Consider the following 21,233-nt stretch of genomic DNA (forward strand, 5'->3'; position numbering starts at 1 on the left):
TCAGTAAATCTTCAGCTGTTGGAACCTGAATGGATGATGCTGTTACCCAATTGTTCACTAAGTTGTAGGGTGGCCTATTAGTCCCATAGACTTCATCCATTGTATATGATAGAAGACAAATAGTGCAGTAACTACTAATACACCTCCAGATACTGTCAGACGGATTATATTCTGCCGGGTGTACCCGATATTGTCCGTGTGGCCTGAAAAAAAAAAGTTAATTGGCTTTATTTTTAAAAAATGAGAACAATAAGATATTTACTAGAGATGAGCGAGTAGTATTCAATCGAGTAGGTATTCGATCGAATACTACAGTATTCGAAATACTCGTACTCGATCGAGTACCACTCGCTATTCGAATGGAAAAATTTGATGCAGAACCAGCGTTGATTGGCCGAATGCTATACAGTCAGCCAATCAACGCTGGTTCTTCTCCTACCTTTAGAAGTCTTCTCCATGCAGCTTCCCCACGGCGTCTTCCGGCTCTGAATTCACTCTGCTAGGCATCGGGCCTGGGCAGAGCCGACTGCGCATGCCCGCGCTACAAGAAAATGGCCGCATTGCCTGTAAGTGACCATTTTCTTGCATGCGCAGTCGTCTCTGCCCAGGCCAGATGCCTAACAGAGTGAATTCATTGCTGGATGGTGATGTGGGGACGCTGCCCGGAGAAGACTTTCTCGGAGAATCCAGCCCGACCCTCACTCGTGGACTTGGTAAGTTCAGTTTGATCGAATGTTGCCTACCCCTGAAACGAGCATTTTTCCCCAATAGACTATAATAGGATTCGATATTCGATTTGAGTAGTCGAATATTGAGGGGCTACTCGAAACGAATATCGAATATCTTCCGCGTCTTCCGGCTCTGAATTCACTCTGCTAGGCACCGGTCCTGGGCAGAGCCGACTGCGCATGTCCGTACTACAAGAAAATGGCCGCTTACAGTCAAAGAATTCAGAGCCGGAAGACGCCACAGGGGACGCTGTGCAGAGAAGACTTCTAAAGGTAGGAGAAGAACCAGCGTCGATTGGCTGACTGTACAGCATTCGGCCAATCAACGCTGGTTCTGCATCAAATTTTTCCATTCGAATAGCGAGTAGTATTCAATCGAGTACGAGTATTTTGAATACCGTAGTATTCGATCGAATACCTACTCGATCGAATACTACTCGCTCATCTCTAGTGGTAGGTGAAGGTAACAGTCTGTCTAAAAACACAATGACTGATGGATTTTTTATGCTTTTTAAAATTCAAAAACTTATTCCATTTAGGAGCCAATGCCTCCCAGTGTTTATACATACACATTGGTATGGGAAGATGCAATATATTTTGCAAGTGGTCCAAAAATTATTCGTTATTGGGGAACAGCAACACATTTAGTATTATTATTTAACCCCTTGCCACTGGCGGTATAGTTAACGCTTATCTCCACAGGTAGAGAACTTTAGATTTATTTGACAATCAAATTATAACTTGGACAAAGGGACTGAAAGGAGGTAGATAATGCAGACCCTGTTGCATTTATTCATTTTTTTTAGTTATTTGAGATTTTGCAGTGGGGCCTGGCAGCCCCAACTTACAGCTCTGGCTAGAAATATATTAAATATTATAAGTTAAATGTTTAGAACAGGAAATCTAAATATGGATGGTGGGATATGTATGGTTAGGTGTGGTGGAACATGACTGATTCTTCGATCATTTGTGGATCCCCTATTCTGCTTCTAAACATAGCTGACAATAGCTGAAACTTGGACATGAGATGGGATCAGGCTTATTTTTGATGACTGAAAATGTATTTTCATGATTTACAGAATATGACTTGTATTTTATGGCTACAGTGAATTCTTGAATACCTACCTTGTATAGTAACACAAAACTCAGAACTTCTCCTCATGGATGTGACATTTGAGGGTCTTACTTGACACGAATAATTCGCAGAATCCTCCAGCTGAGCAGACGGAACCTCATATGTATTAGATGAAGAAAAATCCTGAACCTTCCGTCCATCTCTATAGAAAGCAAACTCCAGTCTTGTGGTCGGTCTGTATGGACTAAGAGTCGTGTCACATGTCAGGGCCATGGGATCTCCTTCAAACGTTAGGTTACTGATCACAAAAATATTCACATGTGAAAATAACTCTAATAGTGATGAAAGAGATAGAAGGAAAAATATATCAAAAACAGAATTTACAGGATCCGAGAAGATGGTGAAACAACAAACATTGTCTCTTTACATGATGTAGGAAACTCCACATGTTACTATGTAAGATGTCTATACATGACCATTGTCTATACTCACCTCCTATCTGGATTATTCTCTCTGCACTTCTCTTCCTTACTCTGCCATCTGTAGTTTCCACCTCACATGAATATTTCCCAGAATCCTCCATCTGTACATTGTAGACTTCATAGGTATCACTGACACCAAATCCCTGAACAATCCCTCCTTCTCTGTAGAAAGCAATCCGCAGTTGTGTATTGTGTCTGGGAGGAGGAGGGAGACTTGTCTGACATGTCAGGGCCATCTTATCTGTAGTAATAACTGGTTGTGGGGTCACTGAGATTGTTGGAGCCGTGAACAGATCTAGAAAAGGAAGAAAGTGATATTAATATACAGAATAATACTGGGTAATGGTAATAGACAGTCGTAACATTTTGCTATCACAGGTAAGAGGGCTGCAGTAGGAGATGTGGTAATAGTGTGAGCGTAGGGTCCCAACCCAGCTTGATCATCAAAAATGGAACGTCACACGATAGATTGTGCTTCAAAATTTTTTTTTAGTGTTTTATTAAGTGTTTCAAGTAGAGCTTTAGGTGAAACGTTTTTCGGTGCATACAAGCACCTTCATCAGACTCTACAAGAAGAGGGAATACATACAAGTGAGAAACAAGTGCACATGATACACAATATATACAACATATGTACATTTCAGGGCCCAGATATAAAGAGGCAGGGAATACGATGGTGGATTTCCACATACTAGTAGAACTACTTCGGACGTTCAGAATACAGAAAAATGGAGGCATAACTGAGTGACAGGTAATGAGGTATAAAATGAACTGTAATAAGCAATAATAAACTTCATGGAAAAGATGATCTAGATATCTGATTCTTTAATCCTGAAGACTGATTGTCAGATTAAGGTACAAATACAGGAAAATCAACCTAGAGTAGTAAACAGACGTATAATCAATACCTTGACTGAGGGGTAGAGCAATATACACGGTATTTCAACGTATCACCACTGGAGCCACTGGATTCTGTTAATAAACAGGACATCATATCAGTACTGTGGATTAATTATAACCATAGGTGGCAGAGGAGAAGATATAAACCATATATGTAGTTCAGGAAAAGAACCTTGCACTAAATGGTGACGATATGCTGACAATATAATGCTTGGCATGATGCAGAAGCTCGTTGCCTAGGTGACTTACCTCCGCTCGTTCGCCCGCAGGGTCCGCTGGAGACAATACAATTGGTGGTCAGTAGCAAGAGGATGGACGCGGCACAAAGAAATCAGCTGTAGCGCTGTGTGAAAATGGCGCGTACAGCAAGTGCCGGAGGTCCGGTATAAAATGGCCAGGCAGCCAATCCACCCTCCAGGGTCCGCAATCATAAAAGTATCCTTTTGTTAATTGGCATACCATGGTCACAGTAGAATCAAATTTTTCAATTTTTTAATTTTTTAATCTTTATTTTTTTCATTTTTTTCATTTTTTCATATTTTCTTTTTTCTTTTTACTTTTATTCTCATTTTTTTATTTTCTCTTATGAACAAGTTCTTTACTCTTTCTATCTTATCTGCACTTCACTACTTAAATTTCATCTTTATTCTCTTTCACTTTGTTTCTCTTTTTCTCCATATGATATACATTTGCACCTCTGTTCCCTTATGTATCCCACAATTGGTCATTATTTATCTACTCGGTAGCAAGGTTGATTACCTGTCATTTTATCCCCCAGCCACTAGGGGCCGCTCTCTATACATTATTCCATCTCTTCCTTTGAATACTGCTGCAGACGGACGCTCTACACGGAGCTCTGCCTTTCCGCGCATGCGCCACAGTGCCGGCTATCGCAATCCAAGGGTGAATTCACACTGAGTAAACGCTAGCTTATTCTGAACGTAAAACACGTTCAGAATAAGCGGCGTCTAAAGCAGCTCCATTCATTTCTATGGGAGCGGGGATACGAGCGCTCCCCATAGAAATGAATGGGCTGCTTCTTTCACTCCGTGCAGTCCCATTGAAGTGAATGGGAAGTGCCAGTATACGGCAAGCTCTGCTCATGCCGGAGCGTACACGCCGGCACTTCCCATTCACTTCAATGGGACTGCACGGAGTGAAAGAAGCAGCCCATTCATTTCTATGGGGAGCGCTTGTATCCCCGCTCCCATAGAAATGAATGGAGCTGCTTTAGACGCCGCTTATTCTGAACGTGTTTTACGTTCAGAATAAGCTAGTGTTTACTCAGTGTGCATGCACCCCAACACTGCGACGCACTGGGCATGCGCGGGTTTCCGAATGCACGGCCGCGTCGCTCACACACTCCGAGCGTGCGCCGCGGCATTCTTCTGATTGGCCGCCTGGCCATTTTATACCGGACCTCCGGCACTTGCTGTACGCGCCATTTTCACACAGCGCTACAGCTGATTTCTTTGTGCCGCGTCCATCCTCTTGCTACTGACCACCAATTGTATTGTCTCCAGCGGACCCTGCGGGCGAACGAGCGGAGGTAAGTCACCTAGGCAACGAGCTTCTGCATCATGCCAAGCATTATATTGTCAGCATATCGTCACCATTTAGTGCAAGGTTCTTTTCCTGAACTACATATATGGTTTATATCTTCTCCTCTGCCACCTATGGTTATAATTAATCCACAGTACTGATATGATGTCCTGTTTATTAACAGAATCCAGTGGCTCCAGTGGTGATACGTTGAAATACCGTGTATATTGCTCTACCCCTCAGTCAAGGTATTGATTATACGTCTGTTTACTACTCTAGGTTGATTTTCCTGTATTTGTACCTTAATCTGACAATCAGTCTTCAGGATTAAAGAATCAGATATCTAGATCATCTTTTCCATGAAGTTTATTATTGCTTATTACAGTTCATTTTATACCTCATTACCTGTCACTCAGTTATGCCTCCATTTTTCTGTATTCTGAACGTCCGAAGTAGTTCTACTAGTATGTGGAAATCCACCATCGTATTCCCTGCCTCTTTATATCTGGGCCCTGAAATGTACATATGTTGTATATATTGTGTATCATGTGCACTTGTTTCTCACTTGTATGTATTCCCTCTTCTTGTAGAGTCTGATGAAGGTGCTTGTATGCACCGAAAAACGTTTCACCTAAAGCTCTACTTGAAACACTTAATAAAACACTAAAAAAAATTTTTGAAGCACAATCTATCGTGTGACGTTCCATTTTTGATGATTTTGCTATCACAGTGACTACTCATGGTTACATTCAATATGAGACTGTGGAGAAGACTTTGATGGAAGAAACATGTCCATACCAAACATTACTTAACTCCTTCCTGCACATTGATCTTACTTTACATCCTGTTGTACAGTCATTAAATGCTATTTGGTATATAAAGTTATGCAATTGACACTGCAATACTGGAGAATGTTCCATCTCTGGTAGATCAGCTGAGACTCCATAGATGACAACAACGGACCCATCACAGTTATACCTGTTAGTGATCCCTCTGGTTGGTTACTCCAGATCTGAAGAGACTCTCTCGAGAATAATAATTTCCTTTCCAGTTCTATCTGAACCAGGGATTTGCTTCATTCTAACACCGGAAAAAACAAATCTTTTTGGGTTTGCCCATTTACTCTGCGGTTAGGGTTGGTTATCTAGAGTGGAAAGTTATGCCCCAGAATGAGAAGAATTGCCCCTAAGGCCCCTTTTAATCTAATCTACATGACAATAAAATGATACTGTAGAATAAGAAAGCTATCTTCGGATTGTGTAGAAGCAGCTTTACAAGGCACTGTCATTAGTTTAATACTGATTTTCCTGCTGACAGACTCCCTTTAAATTATGTACGTACCCCCACACCTTACTGTAGTGTTGGAGAAATTAACTACGTTGCTAAAGGTGCCAATTATTATTATGTCTGATTCCAATGCGGTAATAGATTTTAATAAGGGCAGATTAGAAAGTGGCCATTGGGGTGACCAAGAAAATTTGATGCAATTTGGAAGGTTGCTGGAAGAAGTGGAGCTACAAGACATATGGAGAGACGACAACCCTTAGGTCAAAAAATTGCATCTAAGTATTGGACACTGTTGTACATTGACTTCATTCTGGGTTCTAACTCTAAACTTCCATATGTTGGGAGGATCTGACCTTATCCAAGTAATAATGGCGGCTGACTTATCAGACAATCTTACTGTTCTGCTGCTCAAATAACTCATCTATATGTGATCCTGGATTTACCTTCAATGGATACAGAAATTTCATCTATATACTGGTTATATTGTCTATTATAATAGATTCCTTTTATACATCTGTATGTCCCGGCAGTCGTCATGTTTACAATGCTAATATAAAATTCTTCATTATCTTCCCAGTCTCTAATGATTTTGTTATATTTGTAAAATATTGTCTGACTTCCTTGGTATTTATTACGCTGGTGACATCTTATACGTATCTCATCTCCTTCATAGACATATAGAGGGGTCTGCAGGATAACCGCACCTGTAATATACAATGATATAAGATGAGGAGACATATATGATCTCTTATCAGTCTTGTGTGATACAACTTGTTACCTTGTCTGTATATTTATGATTTACTCACCATTACTAACCTCCAGTCTAGCGGGGTCACTTACTTCTCCAGGTCTGGTCTGACATTGGTAACTTCCACTCTGTGATGTTTCAGCCTTCTGTATTATATAGGATTTTCCATTGTATACTTCCTCGCTGTCTCTGTACCATATATAGTCCATCCCCTCTCCTGTAGTAGATCCCCCATCACAGGTCATTGTTATCTTCTCTGTTGTAAAGATCTTCTTGTAGTCTGGAGTGAAGGTCACCGCAGGTCTGATGGCGGCTCCTATAAGACATCATGGATCATACAGAGGAATCTTACATATAATATCCTGCACGTGGTCATTATGTCTACAATTATAGCACAGGTTATAATTCCAAAATATCCATATCCATGACTTTTTGCATAAAGAAGATTCTTCTCTGATGGATTCGACTTTTGGCTGGACACTGTACTCGGAGTGATCTACAGTGGGGGAGATGATGTTCCTTCACACAGTCCAGTCCTTTTGGTGGCATAAACCCATGGAAATCTGTCCAGCCTTGTTGAAATGGACCAACACCCATTTTCCCATGTTCAGCTGCCATATCTTGCTTCAAGGTGCAAAAACAAATTGCACAAATAATTGCCGTCCTTTGAGTAGACTAGCCTACAGCTTGGATACTAGGGCGACATGTCTTATGATTTCCCCTTTAATGTTTTCTACCCTCCAACTGTTTCCATGGTCTATGAGAGAGAAGAATTACCCGGAGCAGAAGGGTTTTCCACATCAGGAAGCCCCAGACTGAGAAAATATGCCTGAAGTGCCGACCTTGACACAAGTGCTGCCATAACCTATCACTGTTATTAGATAAGGTCTATTGGTGTATGACAGGGTCTTTTTGACACTCACATTTTACCATTTAAGAAAGTTGGAGGAGCAAATCCTATCCTATGTACATCTGTATAGGAATGCTTATACCAAACTGATCTAGTTTGAGGTAGTCTACCTGTACCTTTACCTAAATTTTGACATATGGATATTTAAAACACCCAGGACATAAAATAATCCTCCACAGTGGGTTTTGTGACACAAGTGACATCAATATTTTATAGATGTAGAGGTTAATTTTAGCGTGGAGGGACATATCTGGTCACTTACCTTCTTGTATGAGAACCAGCCCTATAAAAAAGAATAGAAGAAGAGTTATCAGATATAATATAGTCCTGGTACATTTCTACATTGGAGGATATTACAGGTTAGGGTCACCTTTAGAGTAAATGTATAACTAATAGATTATTATTGTACCCCAATGGACCTCTCATACCACTGAGGCCCTATAGACCAAGTGTCCACACATGCAGCAGGTCCTACAGCTCAGTCATTGCAGATGGGCCTGTTACAATAATGACCTGGAAGTTGGACATGGGGCAGTGTGTATACGTGATCAACTAGAGTCATGGACAGCAGACAGTCACTGCACACTATCGATGGACCGGTTTTGGGAAATACTGTCATGGTTTGACTTATCAGAGAACTCACAGCTCATTGGCAGCCATTGTATTGTATAATCCCGCTCTACTCCCTCTCAACAACTACAAGGACTGTACCAGAGAGAACTGTGTGGCATAAAGCTATTTCTAGCTATAATCTGCTCTCTTCTCCATCTTTATTCTTGGGAAACAGGTCTACTAATTTGCCAATCTGTGTAAAATTCTCCCATTACCTAGGATATACATAACACATCTCCATATAACATTATATATGCAGTCTCATAATGTAACAATTACTGACGTTACATGCACATTGTGGAGAGCCGTATAAAGGGACACATAATGGGAGACTTGTTGTATCAGCCTTGTATGATACCTGGTATATACCCATTACATGACATTTTTGAACACCTTACTAGAGTTCACTAGGGTTGAGCGATCGTGTTCGGAAAAAATTAGATTCCGATCGGCGATCGAGAAAATTTCACGATTGCGATCGGAATTCCGAACACGATCTGTTTATGTGGGATCGAGATCGGTGATCTTTTCCCACAATGCCTTCACACTGAGTATATAGTGTATACTCAGTGTGAAGGCTCCGCTGCGGTTCCATAGGAATGAATGTAAGCAGCCGGCACACAGCCTTAACCCCCTGCGCGCCGGCTGCCTCCATTCATTCTAATGGGAGACTAAAGCTACTTACCTCCAGAGATGACTGGTCCGCCAGGCTAATACTCTGGCTACTTAGTCCCCCCTGGTGTCCACTTACCTCCAGAGATGGCTGGTCCGCTGCTCTTCGCTTCGCTGCCGGTCCAGCTGTCGTCTTCTTCTACTCGCTGCCCCCCTCCCTGCCAAGTTAGGAGAGTGTGGGCAGGTACAGGGCGGGGAGACGTGATGTCTCCCCTCCCAGTACCCACCCACACTCTCCTAACCCGCCCACACTCTCCTAACCTGGCAGGGAGGGGGCAGCGAGGCGGAGAAGACGGCAGCTGGACCGGCAGCGAAGCGAAGAGCAGTGGACCAGCCATCTCTGGAGGTAAGTGGACACCAGGGGGGACTAAGTAGCCAGAGGATTAAAAAAAAATCCTCTGGCTACTTAGTGATTCACTACACAGCGTGGATTCTAACAATTGTTAGATTCCATGCTGTATAATGAATAGGATTGCTTTTAAAATCTGATCTCCGATTAATAAAAAAATCCCATTGACTTGCATTGGGATCGGAATTGGGATCGAGATCGGGTTCGAATGAAAAATGATTGGAAATCGGATTTTAAAATCGATCCTGAAAAGTCAAGATCAGCTCAACCCTAGAGTTCACATAAGTTGGAGACCTAAATACAAAAAGATCATTGTACTTACAGAGTAATAATGGAGAAGTCTCTGTGGACATGGTGGATAGAGACAATGCTGCCAAGACTAACAAGGCAAGATGTTTTTACTGTATCTTGTTCTGAATACATCAAGGAAGGAAAGACAATATAAAATAGCTCCAGTGTTATAAATATAGAAGTGTGGTTTACCATGAAATGTCATTTGCTATATGATAACATTGCAATACTGTATTGTCTACATGCACAGCAAAATAATATGCTGTACAGTGACCCAGTAGCAGTGCCAGACAAGTATATATATGACCAAACTGTACTCTAATAACACCAACACATAGTAACCAACTACTAGTTCTATAAACTATTGAATAACAATATGAGTGTCTAAATAAACCTGCTAGATTATTTATAATACAGGTCAGGAATAACAGATGTGCCTTGTAGAAGCTCATACATTATACTGTACCATCCCTGTGCATTATCCAGGCATTTAACTACAAGAAATATATATCCTTGAAATAAAACTACAGGCAGATAGTAACTGATACAACCGAGACTTCTTGACCATACCTTTATTCTAATTCCTCCCAGTACTAGTACTTTCAGTTGGGGAACAACTGTGGACTGGGGCACCAAGTTCTGATATTTGGTGGAGGTCACCTATCAATATAGCACTTATCACCTGTGTATGGGTAATATAGGAGATAAACATGTCTGCCTGGAATCTCACTGAAAAGGTGCAGCAGCCTCATTACATGCAGATTTCCATTCTATACACTAAACCTTCTTTACTTCTATGCACTTCGCTAATTCTCAGCATGATTCAAAGCATAGAGTGAAAAACAGAATTGGACAGAATTTTCTTTTTCTATCTATAAAACATAATGTATAACACTGTCAGGGCTCCTAGGACTCTACCTATAATACATAGTGTATGACACTGTCAGGGCTCCTAGGAACCTATCTATAATACATAGTGTATAATACTGTCAGGGCTCCTAGGACTCTACCTAAAATAAATAGTGTATGAAACTGTCAGGGCTCCTAGGACTCTTTCTTTTAAATATGACACTGTCAGGACTTCTAGGACGCTACAATAGCTGATCTGCGCGGGTACTGCGTGTTTAACCCCAAGGATCAGTCATCAGTATAAAGAAATACATTTGAGTCAGTAAATCTCTTTAATGAGAAGCTAGAGATCAGTAAAATGTGAATATATCTGTATGTTCAGAAGTTGAGATCTTTTTTCTCGATGTTTTTATTTTTTCTGAATATCAAGACAAAATGAAGTCAAATAATTTTGATGATTTATTTATAACATAAGGATACTCAGCACAGCAGTAGCAAATTGTATAATGTCTTATCCTTAGGTAATGAATGCAGCTGGCAGGCAGTGGATACATAGAATACACACAGTATACGGCAGTATATCCTAAGATGTAGGAAGATGGATTGAAAATGCTGCTGAATATTGTTATCTTGTTATATCGTACAATGGCCTGTTGACTCCATAGACTTCATCCATTGTATACGATGGAAGAAAAATAGCACAGCAGCTACAAATATACATGTAGATAATGTCAGATGTACAATATTCTGCTGTGTATACTTTGTGTGACCTGCAACAAACATTTACATGAAGTTTATTTTAATACACCTAGTCACAAGTATATAGAAGTACATATAATACTCTCCTTATATTGTGGAAGATGCAGAATACTCTCAGTGTCTACAGTGTACAGATAAGGAAAACTGTCTGCAGACATTTAGAGACTGTGAGGAGAAATCAGCCCCTCCTCCCTTCGCTCACGCTCAAATCCATCTTGATGCTAAATATAACTAAGGACGGAATTTCCCTAGTGACAGGAAGTGAACAGCAAATTTGATACAGGGAGACATCTAGTGGCAGGATTAGAGGTGTTTTTTAGGTACAAAAGTAATATTTTTAAATAAAGTGCATTATGAGTTTGAGAAATATATAGTCTGTATGTTTCAATTGTACCATTTTAGGGTGCCAGTAACCTATTACCTACATTCTATTAACTCTTTCTAAGGAGGATCTCTGGCATCAACGGAGAATAGTTATTCAGGATATACATGATTATAGACACTACTTACCTTGTACATGAAGTGTCTGACTCCTCTTCTTTATCTTGCTGTTTGGTGTCTATCTCACATGAATAGTTCCCAGAATGTTCCTCCTGAATGAACTGAACTTCATATTTATTATCAGAGTTGAATCCCTGAATCTTCCTCCCATCTCTGTAGAAGGCATACTGTAGGTCTTTATTCCTATGTTCATTAAGATTTGTATTACATCTTAGAGTCATGTTATCACCTTCATGGATGAACTGTGGAGATATCTTCAACACTGGAGGAGAGAAGAGCTCTAGAAAAGAAGGAAGGTCCTATTAAAAGCTAGTATTACACTTCAATCTCTTCCTGCTACTATCTCTCCTTCTGCTCAGTCAAACCCCTCCCCTCTGTCTCTCTCTATAGGCTTATTTTGATAGGTCATGTGACCTCCATCTGTCTTGTTATGGATACAGCAGATTTTTCAGAGTGAAAGTCAGTTCTACAGAAGGGAAATGAGGCTAATAAGACCTGAAGTGGTTCTAATATTAATGGACTATCCTGAAGTTATTACTTGGATACAAATATCAAAAAGAGAACCTAAAGCCTCTGTACTTATAAATGTTGTTAATTAACCACCTTGCCGACATCTGCAATAAAGGCTGGGTGTTACGGTTCTGTGTGTATATATAAAATAATAATTAACAGAACTGCTAAACTGCAGAACACTGCAATGATGTCCACAAGCCCCAGGGGAAGGGGCGGCCGTGTGCCTGAAAAGCGAACCACCAGTTGACTGCACTGGCAGTGATGTTGTGCGGCACCAATATGAACAGGCTGCAATAGGTTTACACCAGTTGACTCCACTGGGTAACAGTGTTGTGCAGCTCTTGTATGAACTGGCTGCAATTTAGGTTGACTCCAGTTAGCTTCACTGGGTAACAGTATTGTGCAGCTTCAGTGTGAGTGGCTGCGGCAAAGGCTGCCAGGGTTTAACCGCCACCCCTGTCAGCAACACAAAAGGGCTCCACAACAGCTTAGGAGCTACAATACTACTGGACAGAGCAAATAGGCCATTCAGTTCCCTACCAGCAGTACCCAGGAATCCTACCTAGCATACCGGAACTGGCAACCTAGTTTTAACAGGAACCTTTCCCTGACCTCTCTGTCTCAATGTAATGGTCAAAGTGTGAGCACCCGGCGGGCGTTGGCTCACACCATTTAAAGGCAAGTCCCCGCCCACAGGGCAGTGGCCATAATCTCACTGGGCATGCCCAGTACGAGTGGAAAGGGACTTAGCCTCAGAACGTCTCAAAAAAGTCTGAGCATGCTCAGAAGGGTGAAAATGAGACTTAGCCTCAGAGCGTCTCCAAAGGGTCCGAGCATGCTCAGTAGAGAGAGAATGGCACTTAGCCTCTGAGCGGTTCCAAAATGCCTGAGCATGCTCAGTGGGCCGAAAACTGGACTTAGACTCCAGACATCCTGTGCGCTGTGATGGGAACCTGCGAGATCTGATCCTAACACTGGGTCTCCGCTTTATTATACAGTGGACACCTGGTAAATAATGCCCACAATGATAATGGGAATTAACCTCCCCCCGAATGCCTCATTTAAAGCTGACCTAAGTGGCGTTTTTATGATAGCATGATGGAGATATGGGAGAGGTGATCCATTGTCAAGGCAGCTAGGAGCCTACTGAAGGTTCCCAGAATTGTCACTGTATTACTTATTTTACAGGCTGTTCTATGCATTGCGTAATAGAAACCCCGCAATTTCACAATTCATTGAAGTTCATTGTAAAAGTGGTCAAATAGTGATCAAGTTAAGAAAAATATAGAAAAAATTAAAAAGCATTAAAAGTTCAAATCCCCCCCCCCCTTTCCCTAGAACACATAGAAAAATACATAAATAATGTGAAACACCTACATGTTAGGTATCCCTGTATCCTAAAACACCTGGTCTAAAAACTTTAAAAAAATTTTCCCATACAGTGATCGCCATACTGTGAAAAAAAAATTAAAAAAGCTGAACCCCTGTATTTTGGTTTTATTTTGTTTATTGCAATTTCACATCTCATGGAATAAAAAGTTATGAAAACATCTCATATTTCTCAAAATGGTATAAATAAAAAAGTACATTTGGCCCCGTAAAAAGTTAGAAGGTTAAAATAAAAATAAAAAAAAAATATATAGAAATTTTGTGTTTTTGGAATCATAACGACCTATTGAATTTGCATGGCATGTCATTTTGGCTACATATATATATATATATATATATATATATATATATATATATATATATTTTGTAGTAATAAAGTCATACAATGTAGGTTTTTTTTTTCTATCATCCAAGTACATTGGATGGAATTTTAATGATAATAATATGAAGTGTTATTTGTCCCTCTAAATTTAAGTGCTCATATGGCTCTGTGAATGGTGACATTTAAAAGTCATGTCTTTTTGAAGGTGGAGAGTCTGTCAAGGTTCATTTCAACAGCTATTTGTGAGGTTTGGTCCTCCAGTTAGATTTGGGCTAAACCGGAAGTGCAATTATTATAGTCTGGAGTTTAGACCCCAGAGTATTACAAGAGGAGGTCCAGGGGAGGTGCGGAAACATTATTAACCATGATACTCACCTCGCCTCACCTCTCCTAGGCATCTTCCTAGAGTTTGGTAGTTCCCCAACTTTCTCTTCCAGCTTCTTCTGGCCTCATGGCTCATATCACACACAGCGGTCATATGGGCATCACCAACATCATGATGACATCGGCATTAGACCTGGGCATGCAAAGTCAACCAGGAGGCCAGAAGAGTCTGGAAAAGGATGCCAAGGAGAGGTGGGGCAAAGTGAGTATGGTGGTTTATTATGTTGTTGCACTGCCCCCTGGCCTACCCTTATTGTTCAGACCCCACAATATAATAATTTATAGGTGACAAACCCAAAATTTAGTTAGATTCAAATTGGTTTTCTTATCTCTAGTTGCTATATAGCTATTCTCACCTTCTATCTGGATTATTCTCTCTGCACTTCTCTTCCTTACTCTGCCATCTGTAGTTCCCACCTCACATGAATATTTCCCAGAATCCTCCAGCTGGACATTGTAGACTTCATAGGTATCACTGACACCAAATCCCTGAACAATCCCTCCTTCTCTGTAGAAAGCAATCCGCAGTTGTGTATTGTGTCTGGGAGAAGGGGGGAGACTTGTCTGACATGTCAGGGTCATCTTATCTGTAGTAATAACTGGTTGTGGGGTCACTGATATTGTTGGGGTCGTGAACAGATCTAGAAAAACATCAAACTGATAATAATATACAGAATAATACTGCATAGTTTTATTTGAAGGTGGTAACTTTTTGACATCACAATTACTACCCACTAGAGATGAGCGAACAGTAAAATGTTTGAGATTCGATATTCGTTTCGAGTAGCCGCTCAATATTCGACTACTCGAATCGAATATCGAACGCTTTTATAGTCTATGGGGGGAAAATGCTCGTTTCAGGGGTAGGCAACGTTCGATCAAATTACACTTACCAAGTCCACGAGTGAGGGTCAGGCTGGATCCTCTGAGCAGTCTTCTCCGTGCAGCTTCCCCGCAGCATCTTCCGGCTCTGAATTCACTCGGGCCTGGGCAGAGCCGATTGCGCATGCCCGCACTACAAGCGGGCATGCGCAGTCGGCTCTGCCCAGGCCCGATGCCTGGCAGAGTGAATTCAGAGCCGGAAGACGCTGCGGGGAAGCTGCACGGAGAAGACTTCTAAAGGTAAGAGAAGAACCAGTGTTGATTGGCCGACTGTATAGCATTTGGCCAATCAATGCTGGTTCTGCATCGAACTTTTCCATTCGAATAGCGAGTGGTACTCGATCGAGTACGAGTATTTCGAATACCGTAGTATTCGATCGAAAACCTACTCGATCGAGTACTACTCGCTCATCTCTACTACCCACATTTTAACAGACGGCTTAACAACTGTGATACATTTTTGACTCATGCAAATATAAATATAGTACAAAAAAAAAAATAATAAAAATTAACAAAGAGGTATTACATTATTTCAGACACAGAAGGGAGAATCAAAATGTGTTTTTGATGCAAGTTACTCCCTTGTCCCATTAGGTGACACAACCTACAAATAGTATTGTACAACTTGTTTGTCAATTTCTGAAGCAATTTCCATCCAAAGAATATATTTAGAAGACCTACAGACAAAAAAAAACAAAAAAAAACAACCTTTTCTCTATGTTAATGTGGCAAAGGTAGAAGAAAGTTCTCCTTAGAGGAGTTGTCCAAGATAAAATGCTAAGGCAGTTCTCTGCCTCCCTCCCCCAATGCCATCAATACATACGCACCTTCCTGTACGGGAACAGCTCCTCCCCTCTTCCTCTCTTCCAATGCTTGAGCAGTCTGCAGGTACCTGTGAGTCATGCGCAGTAGAGATGCAGTCCAACTCTACTGCACAGCCCTCACAAGTACTTCCAGTCTGTGCACAAGCTAGGAGCGAGAAAGAGAACTGACTTCAGCCTGTGCATAGTGAAAAGGAGGAGCTGTCTCCCAGAGCGGTAGATAGGTAAGTATGATGTGGTGGGGGGTGGGCTTAGTTATCTACTTGTGAGGTCTAGTAGTTGGCGGGATAACTTAGCTAGGGAGACAGAGAAGGAGGGAATAACGGAGTGAGAGAGAAAGGGGGGAGCAGTAAGAGGGAGGTAGTGGGGAAGGTATATAAGTAGCTTCAGAGCAGGAAGCTACACCTGGTAAACAAATGCAGAAGATTTCAGGAACTCCCAGACAAACCAGAAATCACTCAAAACACTACTAAAGATATATGGGTGTACTTTTAACCCATTAATAGCACTCAGACCTTTATTTAACAAGAAAAAAAAATCCTGTAAAACCCCTTTAACTAGTGATATCCAGGGAAGAAGTTTTCTGAGCCACAGACTGAGAAAAACTCCAATCCTTCTGTCTCTTTGTGTAATCCCAGACAGACTGGATGATGTTGAGATCAGGGCTTTGTGAGTGCCATATCTTGATTTCTCTGACCCCTCCTTCAAAGGGCAAAGGTCACACCAAAAACTGATGGGATTTGTTTCTCTTTTCTTCATTCACTTAATGGCAAAAATAAACTATTAACATTTCTATTTCTGAAATTATTCTTATTCCGAAACATTCTTTCAACAGCTCCCTAAAACTTTGGTCCAGAGCTGTATGCAACATGTAGAGCATGCTGTGAGGTTGATAATTTGCCATTCGCCTATCATTGATTTTCAGGTTGTAGAAATTGTACCTTATAGTCTGTGTTATATTTGTCACATGTGAACTTATCGTCACCCAGTAATAATGGCTAAGGACTTGTCAGACAATATTTTATTATTTTTGTAAAATTACTGAACAAATAATTCATATATATTTATTTTGACTTTACCTTCAACCATTACAGAAACTTCATCTTCATTTTGGGAACTTGATAAATAATAATTGACTATTTTTTCACATCTGTATCTCCCGGCAGTCATCTTGGTTACATCTCTAATATAATATTCTGCAGTATCTGACCAATCTGTAATGACGCTGTTATCTTTGTAAAATCTTGTCTGTTCTTCTTGGTATCCAGGATAGTGGTGACATCTTATATATATGTCATCTCCTTCATAGACATATAGAGGGGTCTGCAGGATGACATAATCTGTAATATATAGGATATGGTGACATATATGATCTGTTATCAGTCTGTGTGTGATACAACTTGTTACCTTGTCTGTATATTTATGATCCGGTAGATTTACTCACCATTACTAACATCCAGTCTAGCGGGGTCACTTATTTCTCCAGGTCTGCTCTGACATTGGTAACTTCCACTGTCTGATGTTTCAGCCTCCTGTATTATATAGGATTTTCCATTGTATACTTGCTTGCTGTCTCTGTACCATATATAATCCATCCCCTCTGCTAAGGTAGATCCCACATCACAGGTCATTGTTATCTGCTCTGATGTAAAGATCTTCTTGTAGTCTGGAGTGAAGGTTACCGCAGGTCTGATGGTGGATCCTATAAGACATCCTATACCATAAGTGGAATTGTAGATGCAAAGCAATCATCTAACTTTCATTACAGAAGAAACTACAAAAACATGTCATAACTTTTTGTTAACTCAGAAACTACAGTCAATGGCCAACACTCAACTAGCTTCTCGATGCTTATAATTCACCGACCCCATAATGATCACTAAGTCAAGTACTGTGGTTCTCCACCCTTGAATCACCATTATACTCTGGGGGTCTCTTCAGAGGTGGTGTAGAAAAATAATGAACACTCTACTTTCCTGGGATCCATTGTGGTCCTCTTTTGTCCTCTTCTGGTAACCTGGGCCACAACAGTCACATGGGGTGTGTGGGGGGCTAACAATATCTTATGATAAATTACATAAAGTGAGGGCCGAAATTACTTGAACTGGCTAAGCTAATTAAAATGGAGACAGCTTGGCTGGACCAGGGGCATGGTTAGGAGAAGATCAAAGACGAAAGACCCCTTTTAAGATAAAGGGACAAGAGAAGGGTAATTAAGCTAATTGCCTCCAACAAGGATGTCTATTGTCTTTAGAATACCATGAGATAGACATCTAGGGTGTGTATTTGAGACATGTGCTGATGGCTGCCATTTTGTGAGACCATGCGGCCACCATGCGGTCACCATGCGGTCACCATACCATGAGCTCACAGACTCCATTTTAGACTTAAGCTAGCCCTTCGGGGGGGGGGGGGGTGACCTCTCTCCAGTTTCTTATCCAATAGATATGCATCAGGGCTATTGTTATAAACTTCTCCACCAATAGATGCTATCCTAATTATACTAGCCAATCCTGTTCTGTCTATGCCATGTGATATATACTGTTGTTTTAGCCACCATTAAACAGAATCCATTTTGATACACCACCATCTGTGTCTTTGTGGTTCTCCAGGCTAAGGATGGCTGTAGCCAATCTTGGCCTGTTATTTAATTTGAAACTACAACAACATAAGCTCTGGGGGTCCTGTGACCCTAACAGGTGCACTAACTTAATTATACATGCATAGGGTTGAGGCGATCTTGACTTTTCAGGATCGATTTTAAAATCCGATTCCTGATAATTTTTCATTCGAACCCGATCCCAATTCCGATCACAATGCAAGTCAATGGGATTTTTTTTATTAATCGAAGATCGGATTTTAAAAGCAATCCTGTTCACTATACAGCATGGAATCTATCAATTGAAAGCTTTAATTGTTAGAATCCACGATAGTGAATTAGTAATAGTTAGTCCCCCCCCCCCGGTGTCCACTTACCTGCAGAGATGGCTGCTCCGGTGTTCTTCTTCGCATCGCTGCCACTCCACGTTGCTCTTCTCGCCTCACTGCCCCTTGCTTCCCAGGTTAGGAGAGTGTGGGCGGGTTAGGAGAGTGTGGGTGGCTACTGAGAGAGGAGACGTCACATCTCCCCGCCCTGTACCCACCCACACTCTCTTAAGCCACAAGCCCCGCCTTCCTAGCTCTTTAAACACTAACCTGGGAGGTGGAGCAGCGAGGCGAGAAGAGCAGTGTGAAGCGGCAGCGAGACGAAGAAGAACACCGGGACTGGAGCAGCCATCTCTGCAGGTAAGTAGCTATTAGAGATGTTAGTTTAGTCTCCCATTAGAATGAATGGAGGCAGCCGGCGCGCAGAGGGTTAAGGCTGTATGCCAGCTGCTTCCATTCATTACTATGGAACCGTAGCGGAGCCTTCACACTGAGTATACACTATATACTCAGTGTGAAGGCTAAGAAAAGCATTGTGGGAAATACTACCAATCTTGATCCCACCTAAAAAGATTGTGTTCGAAATTCCGATTGCGATCTTGAAACTTTCTCGATCACCGATCGGAATCCGATCTTTTCCGAACACGATCGCTCAAACCTATACATGCATCAAAGCATCAGTGTGACCAATGTGATTGGTAAGGCCCGATCACAGTGGTTCTCCTGGGCCCAGGATGTCACCTGTGAGGTCAAAAGAGTGATTGAAGAGGTCCATGGTGGTGAGCCAGATGGTGGAAAGGGAAGGTGAGCATCAGAGTTTATTATGTTTCCACATCTCTCTTGGTCCTCTTCTTATTATGCTATGGGGACTGAAGAGATCCCATAATATATTAATAACACTACCAGTTCAGATCAAACAAGTTCAGTCCAAAACATAATTGGCAGTTGGACCTTAAGAAACAAATCTCACAAAGCTCACTCAGCCAAAGTTAATACATGAATAATAAATCCTATAATAACCAGAACATGGAATAAACCTCCGAGTGTGTGACACAAGTGACATCACTATTTTCTGTATATAAGGGTCAATTTTATAGGATAAAGCATGAAAGGACAGATCTGGCCACTTACCTTCTTGTATGAGAACCAGCCCTATAAACAGAATAGAAGAAGAGTTATCAGATATAATATAGTCCTGGTACATTTCTACATTGGAGGATATTACAGGTTAGGGTCGCCTTTAGAGTAAATGTATAACTAATAGATTATTACTAGAACCTAATAGACTTATCTCTTAGACTGACCGTACTAATGCATATAACAAAACCCCTTCCTTCCGGATGTCCACTTATTAATAAGTAATGAAGACTCTGACACCAATGTTGGATAAATAGTGGAGGTCGGCCACAGCTTTATTGAATAAAGTTAAACATATGAGCAGAACCTTGATAACCCCAAGATGACCTGTGTGACGTATCACCAGAATGGCCAGACACCGCTTGCGGTGTGCATGTGTTAGATATTCAGCGGGTGACGCGTCTATCCACCTTCACCGTGAACAGAGGGGAGGGGCACAAGGTCCTGCCGATATGCCAGCTGTGACACCTCTAAAAAACCAAGTGAAAATGAAATAGTCACAAACAAAAACACACAAGCTGTTTACATATGCTTTGTCACTTATATACAAGATTTTATAAAGTCTGGGAAGTTGCCCCTCTGCCTTCAAATATTCATTAATAATAATCTACATTGATATAAGTAGAAATATAACAAGACGTCTCCTAAATCTAACATCTATATAATTATCTGCAGACATTCTCATCATTGTACTTACAGAGCAATAACACGGACATCTCTAAGGACATGATGGATGGAGAAAATAACAGGAGAAGTTGTTTTTTCTTCCAGCATATTCAAGAAGGAAGGAAAGGGGATTGTGAAATAGTTACTGTGCGACAAAAACAGACGTGTGGTTTACCGCGAAGTGTGTTATCAGGGCCGGCCTTGGCTTGGATGATGCCATGTGAGTTACATAACTGAATGGTAGTAGGCCGGCTTCATTTGGCATAAGACCTTGCACGTCTTTGTAGTGCACAAATAATATAGTCCTACATAGGCCCAATAGTCATATAGTACTCAGATAATACCAACACACGGTAACCCACTACCACCTCTATAGATATGAAACCAATGTCTAAATGAACATTCTATATGATTCCTATTAAAAGACTCATCTGTAGGGTTGAGCGATCGGGATTGGAAAAGATCGGATTCCGATCGGCGATTGAGTAA

The 21,233-nt window shown here is 41.1% G+C and overlaps 1 protein-coding gene across 1 annotated transcript; it reads right to left on the reverse strand.

Moving 5' to 3' along the window:
* Positions 1–1,873: 1,873 nt before the first annotated feature.
* Positions 1,874–20,806, reverse strand: LOC142213426 (Fc receptor-like protein 5). Its single transcript, XM_075281743.1, has 12 exons — positions 20,776–20,806; positions 20,073–20,093; positions 17,461–17,718; positions 17,096–17,356; positions 14,670–14,954; positions 11,715–11,985; positions 11,187–11,215; positions 7,935–7,955; positions 6,821–7,078; positions 6,668–6,718; positions 2,362–2,580; positions 1,874–1,944 (listed from the first exon to the last, which is right to left on the reverse strand). Exons 1-12 carry the CDS (start codon positions 20,804–20,806, stop codon positions 1,874–1,876), a joined length of 1,776 nt encoding a protein of 591 aa, XP_075137844.1.
* Positions 20,807–21,233: the final 427 nt, after the last annotated feature.

Source organism: Leptodactylus fuscus, chromosome 7 (assembly GCF_031893055.1).
Source record: "Leptodactylus fuscus isolate aLepFus1 chromosome 7, aLepFus1.hap2, whole genome shotgun sequence".
Lineage (NCBI taxonomy): Eukaryota > Metazoa > Chordata > Amphibia > Anura > Leptodactylidae > Leptodactylus > Leptodactylus fuscus.